The sequence below is a fragment of the Ursus maritimus genome, unplaced genomic scaffold (genome assembly GCF_017311325.1).
Source record: "Ursus maritimus isolate PB19 unplaced genomic scaffold, ASM1731132v1 scaffold_22, whole genome shotgun sequence".
In the NCBI taxonomy this organism is placed as follows: domain Eukaryota; kingdom Metazoa; phylum Chordata; class Mammalia; order Carnivora; family Ursidae; genus Ursus; species Ursus maritimus.
Window position 1 is genome coordinate 48,105,171 of NW_024424675.1, and position 10,114 is coordinate 48,115,284.

A 10,114-nucleotide genomic window follows, 5' to 3' on the forward strand; every position below is an offset into this window, starting at 1 on the left:
ATGCTCTGCAGAAAGGCTCAGGCAAAGAGCAGGCAGGCCCTTAACTCCTACTCAAACTGTTTTAAGCCAAAGACTTGTCACCAGGTGTGATGTTTCCCAGCCACGTGGTTGGAAGAAAGCCCTCCACCCCATCCATTGCCTCCTAAAAGGCAGCTCCCCTTTCTGCACCTAGGGGATGGCTCAAAGAGTTACACACATTGTGTGAGCTTGCCTCTGCCCAAGGCTCCTTTGGGATCCTGGTTGGGAACTGCCCTCCCAAGCAAGTCTCGTCCAGACTGGGCCCCAGCGCAGACTTTCCACCTTCCCCACTCTGGCTGTGAACCTCTGCATAGGGTTGTGCTGACCCTGAGCCTCACCTGTCTGCTCACCTGAGCTGATCAGAGCAGGCAGGACTGCTCATGACCGCCAGCCCTGTTGTCACTGTCACTGTGAGGGTGTGCTGGAGGAGTCAATGACTGGCTCCACTCAGCCAGGAGTTGCAGAGGGAGAAGTAGTTGCCCGTTCTGCTTGCCTTCCACGGGGTTATTAAGGCATTTTGTCAGTCTCTCTGGTGGGGGGAAGACCCGAAAGTGGTCAGACACCCCACAAAGTGGATGCAGTAATCCCATTACAGAAAAAGAAGAAGAAACATGGTGAACTTAACTGCATAGCTGGTGCTGGGCTGGGACTTGAGATCAGGGTGCTTTGGAGTCCGTGTTCCTCCGTAGCCCTACAGGACAGATGTGGCACAGAAGGCTATGGCCCCACATAGTCCCTAGCTCAGTCAGTGCATCCCCTCCTCTGTCCAGGGACCAGGGTCCCTGCCTCTTCACCCTCTCCCAGAGAGACATGAAATGTGGCACAGTTAGCATGCTGGCTGTGTCCCAGGAGGACGTGAGGGATGTGGTTCATGGGACACCCATGGCAGGAGGCATTTCCCATCTTGGTCTGGTGCAGATCTCCTCCATGGAGAAGAGCCTAAAGAACATCGAAGAGGAGAACAAGCTCATCGAGGAGCAGAATGAAGCCCTGTTTCTGGAGCTGTCGGGCCTGAGCCAGGCCCTTATCCAAAGTCTCGCCAACATCCGCCTTCCGCACATGGTAAGCAGGATGTGGCCCTGTGGGCACTCAGCTCAGCTGGTAGCTGACCCCCAGGACTCTGGGGAAGGTGAGGAGGGCAGGGCACCCCTCTGTGTCTGGGGTCCTGCCAGAAGGGCCCCGATCCAGGCGCTCTGCCCAGCAGGCTGCTGGCCGTGGCAGCTCTAGCGCTCCGGAAGGGTTGAGGAATCCACAGCAGAATACTCATGATTGTTTCAGCCCAAGGGTGCCAGCGGTGCCCCTGATAGGTGTGGGCTTGTCTCAGGGGGCGTTCTATGTTCATCCATGGATTTCTGTGGCTTCTGAAAATCATGGGGCCCATTGCATGGGTGGGGCTCGCTAACCCTGTTCTGTTCTCCAGGAGCCAATATGTGAGCAGAATTTCGATGCCTACGTGAGCACCCTCACTGACATGTATTCCAACCAGGAGTGCTACCAGAACCCCGAGAACAAGGACCTCCTGGAGAGCATCAAACGGGCTGTGAGGGGCATCCAGGTCTAGACCTCATCGTCCAGAAGCCACCCTGCCAATCGGGACACCTGGGGCACCCCGACTTGGCTCCATCGTTTACCTCCCTCGCCCTGCCCCCGCAGTGGAGATTCCCAACTCACAGTGACTAGTTGGCAGCCCAGGGCAGCCTCAGGCAGGCTTATCCAAAGGGGTGCCTGGAAATCCGTGTCCTTCTTATTACGCTTGCCAGGCTGGAGGCCTTGACCTCCCCACACGAGTGCAGGGCAAGGCACGGCATACTACAAAGTGATTTATTTTTGTTTTTTGAAAGAAATCTGAAGAGCAGCTCAAAGTCTCCAGTGGAAGCTCATGGACAAGGTTCTCAGGGAAGTTTTGGAGTTTGCAACCACAGTATTCCTTTGTCTGTCGAGGCTGGGAGGGTAGCCGTGGGCACGGGGCGGATGGTGCGTGTGACAGTGTCAGCCTGGAGCACGCGCCCCAGGGTGCGTGTCTGCTCAGTGAGGTCAATGTGGCAAGTGTGTTTTCTGTTTTCATTTAATTCATTTTTGTCTTAAGGATGGAATAAAGCACTGTTCCAGAGGGTTAGAAATAGACCTACAGCCCATGGTCCCCTTGAGGACTGTAACCTGGGATGCCCCTGGACGTTCCACATGAAAGCACCTCACATATCTAGGGGTGGCTGGCACCCCCTGCCTGCACAGACGTGTACAGCTCGGGGTCACGCCCCCTCTTGGGGCTGCAGCCGACAGATCCAGGTCTGGGTCAGGGCCAGGGTCTCTGGTTCTCTGTGTGTCCACCCGTGCCGGTGACCTGTCACTGCCGCATTGCCCGGGTCACGGCCGAGCTCGACTGAGGTGGGGACGGCGTCAGCAAAGTCAGGGGATAAATTCCTAATTCGGAGACCACCAAGATTCATTTCTTTTTAGATCCACTCAAGATGCGAAAAAAATTTTAATAGAAAGTGTTAAACACAATGTTCCTAACATGTAAATAGAGTCCAAATCGATTGTGACTACAATTCCAAGTTAGTATTTAAACGTAGAGAAATTGCACTTCCTGGAAGAAATAAAAAAGTAGTTAGTTTAATTATTCTGTAAATTATTTAATTTTGTCAAGATGTAAGTATATTCACAACCTCTTATGTTAACATTTGCTATTTATTTAACATTTTTATTTATTAATTTTATACTATTTCAACCAGACCCCACACCAGGACACCATGAGAGGGAAATCAATGAAATCAAAGCAAAATTAACTATTGGACTATGAGATAGGCCACAAAAAAAATCTTGCTGTAACTTCTTTATATAGAAGTCTTCTTATAATTTTGATGCAACCAACTTATTTTTTATATATTTTGTTATTTATTCTTTTAATAATGGAATTTCTAAAAAAGTATTTTGTAACTGAGGAATTTTGATAATTTGGGGATATTTTTCCCTGGGTCCAATGGAAAGAAAGACTTTTGGTTTTCTTTACCCCTTTGGTTCCTTTTGTTTCAGGCACAGACAACGGCCAACAGAATTCTGTAGTTATTATTTATTTAAGTGTAGCGCAGCCGTGTGTGCTCTGGTGTGATCCTCGTGTTGCGTCTGTGTGCTGGTTCTTGATGGCTGAGTCGCGCTGCTGTGAAGGACTGCTGGCCACAGGCAGCACTGAGCAGTCCCCTCTCCCAGGCTCCCTGTCCCTCTGACAGCTCCGATACTGTGATCCCCTTCCTCAGGAAACGCGTGGAACCCACAGCACAGCACTTCTCGGTGTGTTTGCAGGGTGATTTCCTAATAAAAGTCCACTCTGACTGTGCACGGGAGCGGTGTGTGCTGTGACGCCGGCCTCTGTCACCTTCTTGGGGACTCTTCCATCTGGGTCTCTTCTTGATACCACATGTGGAACCAGCAACTTTCCCCCAAGGTGTGGTTCTAGGAGATCTAAGTCACGGTGCCCTGCCCCCTCCCACGTGACTGAGCACGTGCAACGCACCACTTTCTCTTGGGCTCAGAGAGAAGTCTTCCTGTTGGGGTTGTCCAACCAGGTAGGGTCGTGGGGGGGTGGGGTTGCAGGGTGGAATGGGGGTTGCCACAGTCTATCTCTTCTGGCCATAAGGAGACAGTTTGGACATTCTGGAGGGAGGCAGAGCTGAGAAATGGAGAGATTATGGTGGAAGTGGAAGGAGGATGAGAGGACGCTGATCCTTTCAGAGCTCCTGGATCCAGCCATACCTGAAGGTCATCCACCCTTGCACTTCCCAGTTATGTGGGGCAATGCACTCCTCCTCTCCTCCTCCTCTTCTTCATCCTCCCCGCCCCCTCCACTTCTTCTTTTCCTTGTTGCTTAAGCTCTTCTGTTTGGCTTTTTGGCTCTGCAGTGGCAGCCCACTATTTCCACGCGTTAGTGTTGGCTGTAACTCCAGCTCTCCCAGGGTGAGACTTAGGTTTGGGGTTTCTGACCTGACTTCGGTTTGGATATTTGATGTGATCTGTCCACCGCTTTTGACCTCCCTGGGAATCTGGCCCCAAAGGCCAAACTGGAGCTACCATCTGACCTGACAAAGGAAAATTCTTAGACATTCTGACCTCATTTCCAAACCCTGTCCGAGTCAGGGGGCATCTGGTGTGTTTGTGGGGGCAGCTGACCCTTAGGAAAGCTGCCCATGAGCCTTCATTGCACCCCAGACCCACCTCCCCACCCCTGCTTCCCACTGTCTTTGCCTCTCTCGGGCCTCTTAGTGTCTACATGTGCAGGCTTCTGAAGCCTGGTCTCTTCCCTTCTGGAAACTTCTACGGCTCCCTCCTCCCCTCCTCCACTGGGCCCTCTTCTCATCTGCCTATGGCCCCTTCCTGGTTTCTGCCCCACCCTGCCCTGTCCCTGTGGATGCCCCTCAGGGGATGCCCCAGTCCATATCCTGGCCTCCCTCCTTCCCTGAATCGACATCCCTACAGCTCATGTCTGCCACCTGCAGAGAACTCCCACACTGTTTCCTAAGCCTGCTTTTCCCGGTTCTAGCACTTTCTGGGACTCCACTTGGACATCCCACAGGCCACAGGACATATACCCAGACGACCACATTAGCCCACTGGCTGCTCCCAGCCTGACCGTCCCTGGGCCCAGCAAGATACCAGCCGTCATCCAGCTGAAGAGATCATGGCCACATGCAAGCTACATAGAGGAGCCAGCACATGGATGCTGATGTCACCACGGAACACCAACTAGGTCGTGTGTGCTGCCCAGACAGGGCCACCCGTGGGTGCTGGCCTAACGAGGGCAGTGTGTGATTTGAGGAAAAACAGGCGGTTCTTTGGATTACATGTCTAGCTGTGCAGGGATGCATGTATTATGGCACCAGCCATGCCCTGTCCACCATAGGGGACAGTGTGGACACCGTGACTGCTGAGCTCCAAGGGAGCCCCTCCCAGTAACTGAGGTGTCTGCTTGGGCTGGTTCTGGCTCTTGAGGGCTGGCCACTCCCTGCAGCAGCTTCTTGAGCCAGTATAGGTCTTAGGGGCACACCGGGAGCCCCACAGAATTGGAGGAGCTGGTACAGTCTCAGCCCTGTGGCGCCATCCCCAGTCCGCCACTTCCAGGATGAGGGGTCTAGGGGGAGGGGCAGGGAAGCCCACAGAGCCACCCTGCTTCCCACATGGGATCCTGGGAGTGGATGTAGAGGAGGAAAGTACAGCTTCCTCCCCAGCACCCTGCCAGCAAACATCCCCTCATTAGACCCACCCATCGCTGCTCCTAGGGTGCCTTCTGCCAAATTGGACACATTTCTGCCCGTGTCTTTCACACACTGTCAAAAATGTTTTCCTTGTATTTAATTCTGTCGTGGTTCTCTCTGTAGAAGTTGTCAAAACAGCAAAGGAGAAACCTGGTGCTGTTTATGTTAAGACGATAAGGAATCCACCCAGGCCCACCTGCTGTACTGTGAAGACCAAGCAGAAGTGCTTGTAAGTCCCACACCATCCCCCCCAGCCGCTGCTTGAGACGCAAGCAGAGGTTGATAACCCAAGAGCCTATCAGGCACCAAATCTGGAAGGGCTCGGTCAGTCACAGCTGAGTCACCCCACACCAAACCCTACCTGGCTCAGCCCCGAGCAAGTACAGGAGAGAAGCGATGACAAGCCCACCTCTCAACACTGTGGTGCAGGACTGTCCCCATCATACGGACCAGGAGACTGAGGCCCAGGAGGCTGCTCGGGGTCACACAGGGATTGGCTATGCAGCCAGGATTGACACCAGGCCTCTGGCCCTGGGGCTTGTCCTCCTCAGGAAGAGGAACGGGTGCCAGCCCAGCTGAGCCCCATGGAGAGGTCAGACCCAGTGGGCACGGAGGAGCCAGAGGAGAAGGCAGGAGGCACCAGGAAGAATCTGTCCAGGCTCAGTGTGGACAGACAGGTCTCCCAGTCTTGGGACAGCTGGCCTGGCAGACCCCACTGCCTTCTGGGGGGCTCTGACCCTTCCCTAAGGTGGCCGGGACCAGACACAGACTGAAGGTTCATCTAGGCGAGGGCAGGTTCTCCAGCGACCCTCCGGCTCCTCCTGCCTGCAGGGCTGAGCAGGGTGGACCACGTCCCTGCACTGGCCTCTCCTTGCCCCCATCAGCTGGTCTGGGCTGCCCGGCTGATTCTCTGTCACTAGAGCTGGCCAGGGGTTTCCCACAGGACAGTTAGGCTTGTCCAAGATCCCTATTCTAGGCTCCTAAAGGCAGTTTCTCCCCCTGCACACATTTTTAGTCAGTAACAGAAAGGGCTAAGACGTGGTCCTTGTACTGGGATCGCGGCCTCCAGGACATTCCTGATCATTCCCTAGTCACCACCGCACTTGTACGCTCATGCTGTTCCCAGAGGGTATGATAGCTAGCTGCCTGGCCCCATCCCAGGTGCTGTCCCTCTGTGTGATTTCTGCCAAGCTCACGTCTGAGGTGGGGCCTGAAAGCAGGTCTGGGATCACTGGGAGAGACCCTCAAGCACATTTCCTTCCTGTAGTGCTGAATCTGGGGAGGGGCTTTCTGGGGTTTAGAACTCTGGGAGAGACCCCAAGGGACATTTCCTTCTTGCAGTGCTGGGGAAGCCTTTCTGGGGTTTGGAACCCTTTGACATTGTTTGAGAAATCATGTGTGCATGTGTGGGGGAGGGGGGTCTTTTTCCTGATGCACAGCCTTCCCACAATCTTGAGCAGTGGGGAAACTTCCTGACTCATAGTCCCCAAGAGTCCTATGAATATGACATTCATAATGGCCATAGGCTGGAGACTACCGTTGGCACTGACTAGGCCCTGGGAAGTTGACTCTCTGTGCTGCAGTTTCCTTATCAGTACCGAAAGAGGGGGCATCTGAAGAAGTAGGGCATGTGCGTTCGCCGCAGTGGAGACCGGGTCATTCTGAAACAGTCGAATGCCCCCACTCTCCACCAGCTCAGAGTCCCTGGGAAGCTGCCTCAGAGGCATCCGTGAGAGGGGCCTGTGATGATGCTGGTCCGCTTCAGGCCTCAAGGCCCACTCCATGCCTATAGAACCCTGCCCCAGACACTAACCACTCCCCCCCCCAACCATGTGGGGGTGTCCTGGGGCAACTTCCAACAGTATCATGATGCCCGAGGGGCCGGTGGTATGGGCGGACGGGCTAATGCAGCTGCCCTGCTCGTTGAGGCCCTCAGTCAGGACTGGTGACCTTCAGACATTGTTCAAGCACTCACACCCTTTCCATGGAGGGTCACACAGAGCCGCTGTGCTGTTCTGGCTAAGGGTGAGGGTCAGAGCTGGTGCGGCCCAAGGGAAAGGCCCAGCACGTTTGGGCAGCTCCAGACAGATGTTCCCTGAGAGAGTCTCTAGCCACCTCCCTCACCAGCCACGTACAGAGCCTACGAAACCACGTGGAGGAATCAGCCAAGTATGGGATGTGTGCTCTGTAGGGTTGGGCGGGGGGCAGGAAATGTGTCTGCAAGGGGTGGCTGCATGGACGAGAGTTGGGGTACTGGGCAATTCCCCTTTGTGGGGGCTCCTGGTTTCAGACACAGCTCTTTCCGTCTGAGTCAGGGGCCGTCTCACAGCTGGGGACCTTGGGCAGGTCATTTCTAGCTTCTGTGCTTTGGTTCCCTTCTCTGTAGAGGGGTCCACAACACATGCTACTGAAGGAGGGAGGGAGAGACGGTGGAAAGTGTGGGCCCAGGCCCCAGGTCAGGCACTAACCCCCAATACTCTGAGGAACCCTTGAACTCACCTCCCCTTCCCTGCATCTCCCCATTTATGTCAGCCACCACTCCCAGCTCCAAGGTCTGCCTCTGGGGGGTTGCCAAGCCACCTTACATGTGACCACAGCTGCCAGGTAAGGTCTGGGTTTGTAGGCACCAGCCAGGGCCCTCCTGTTTGCACCCCCGAGTCTAGGTGCCTGAGGAGTGAGTACATCTGTTCCCAGCTCTGCTAGCAACTGGTCTGGCCCACCAACAGCTGCATTCCAAAAGTTCCAGAGTCTGGTCTTCCCAGACTGGCCTCCCTTCTCCAAGGCTGCTGCCCACTCATGCTCTCCCCTCAAGCCTTTCCTCTTGTAAGTTATAAGCTAGGGAGGAGAGTCTGAGGGGCTGGCAAAGGGGGAGGGGACCCTTGAACCCTAGGACTCACAACTTTAGAAATGTGGGGGTGGCTCAGTTGGGTAAGCGTCCGACTCTTGGTTTCGGCTCAGGTCGTGATCTCAGGGTGGTGAGACTGAGCCCTGAGTCAAGCCTGCTTAAGATTCTCTCTCTCCCTCTCCCTCTGCCCCTCCCCTCTCTCTATTTCTAAAAAAAGAAATGTGGGTGTCAGCTCCTCAGGGTGCTTCCATCCCAGGGACACTGACCCTGTGGGCAGGCCTCTGAACCCTGGTCTGACACTACTTCTTTGTGTCATATATGGAGAAAACTCAGACACACAAACAGGAAGTGGGCTGGGGAGGGGATTTATTTTGTGGAATTGGCTCACTCAGTTGTGGTGGCTAAATCTGAAATCTGCAGAGCATGGGGCAGGCTGGAGACCCCGGGAGAACTGATGTTGCAGTCTGGTGTCCAAGGCTGTCGGAGGCAGAATTCCTCCTTCCCTGGGGGATGTTAGGGCCTCAAGTGCTTGGATAAGACCCCCGCACATTATAGAGGGTTAATTTGCTTCACTCAATGCTTGCTGATTTAAACGTTAAGCACATCTAAAAACCACCCCCGGAGTAACATCTAGACCGGTGTTTGACCAACACCTGGGTACCATAGCTTAGCCAAGCGGACACATAAAATCAGCCATCACAGACCTCTTCCCTGTGCCCATGCATTACTAACTTTTTATTCAAGTGGTTTGTTTTAAGACAAGAAATTATTTTTTGGACTCCCTTCTCAATCATTTTGTAATACGAACACACTGGCGTTCGCCAATGCTTCCAGATCACGGCAAACTGCGCTCACCTGCAGAGCAGGGAAGTGCGAGGCACGTCTGCGAACTGGTTAGTACCACTTCCGGGCTGCAAAAGGGTTATAAGGAGGAAGAACTGTTTCTTCCCTTTTTGGTGGACGGTTTGGAGCCTCTCAACGCAACAGCGGCGCAGGGGCGACGCCTCGTGGTCAGTGTGGTCTTGTAACCCGCGTCCTCCTCCTCTGGATCCTTTGTAACATCTCTTTGTTCTCTGGGGGTTTCAAACTTTTTCTCTTCATCATTGGTTTTTAGCAATTTGATTCTATTGTGCCGTGGTACTTTTCTTCACGTTCCTGTGCTTGGGCTCATTGAGGGTTAGAGTTTTTATCAAATTGGGAAAGATTCCAGCGTTTTCTCCATTATTTCCTTCTGTCCCAGCTTGTGTCCCTTCTTTCTGGGAAGGTCATTACATGCGTGTCAGGCCACACGAGGTTGCCCCACAGGTGCCATCGATGCTGTTAGTTTATTCTCTTCTCTCTTCACATTTTATTTGGGATAGTTACTACGGCTGTGTCTCCAACCCTTCAGCAACATCCAATCTGCTGCTCATACCATCCACTGTATTTCCAACTCAGAATTGTAATTTTATTTCTGGAAGTTATATTTGGGTCTCTTTATGTAACCTCTGTGTCTGCACTTGACTCCTTGTTACACCTCCTTACTTTATATTTCTGACAATTTTAGATTGGATGCCAGACATTGTGAATTTTACCTTGTTGAGTGTCCGGTGTTCTGTATAGATATTCTTGACCTTTGCTCTGGGACACGGTGGCCAGGAAACATTTTGATCTTTCAGATCTTTCTCTGATGAGTTAGGTGGGGTCTGAGCAGTGACCAGTCTGGGGGGACCTATGACTCACTTTTGAGGCAAGACCCTCGTGCGTGCTCTTCCCACTGTTCATGAACCAAGAGATTTTCCTGGTGTGGCTGCTGGCAACCGACGCCAGTCTCTGCCTCGTGCTACCATGGGCAGTGTGACCTCTAGCCCTTTTGGACAGTTCTTTCCCTAGCCTTGGGTTGTTTCTGCACACACGTGTGCTGATTAGTTCTCTGCTGAACGCTTGAGGGCGAGCTGCTGCAGGTTCCCAAGTCCTCTCTGTAACTTTCTCCCCACCTGTACTCTGCCCTGGGACCTCTAGACAC

The 10,114-nt window shown here is 53.4% G+C and overlaps 1 protein-coding gene across 1 annotated transcript in view; it reads left to right on the top strand.

The window, feature by feature from the left end:
* The window catches only part of MYT1 (myelin transcription factor 1), a 37,176-nt gene extending 35,597 nt beyond the window's left edge, over positions 1-1,579 (top strand). Inside the window, exons 20-21 of the mRNA XM_008688140.2 lie at positions 937-1,080; positions 1,439-1,579. Of these exons, the coding sequence (XP_008686362.2) occupies positions 937-1,080; positions 1,439-1,579 (285 nt within the window). The remainder of the gene's footprint in view (positions 1-936; positions 1,081-1,438) is intronic.
* The last annotated feature ends 8,535 nt before the right edge of the window (positions 1,580-10,114 follow it).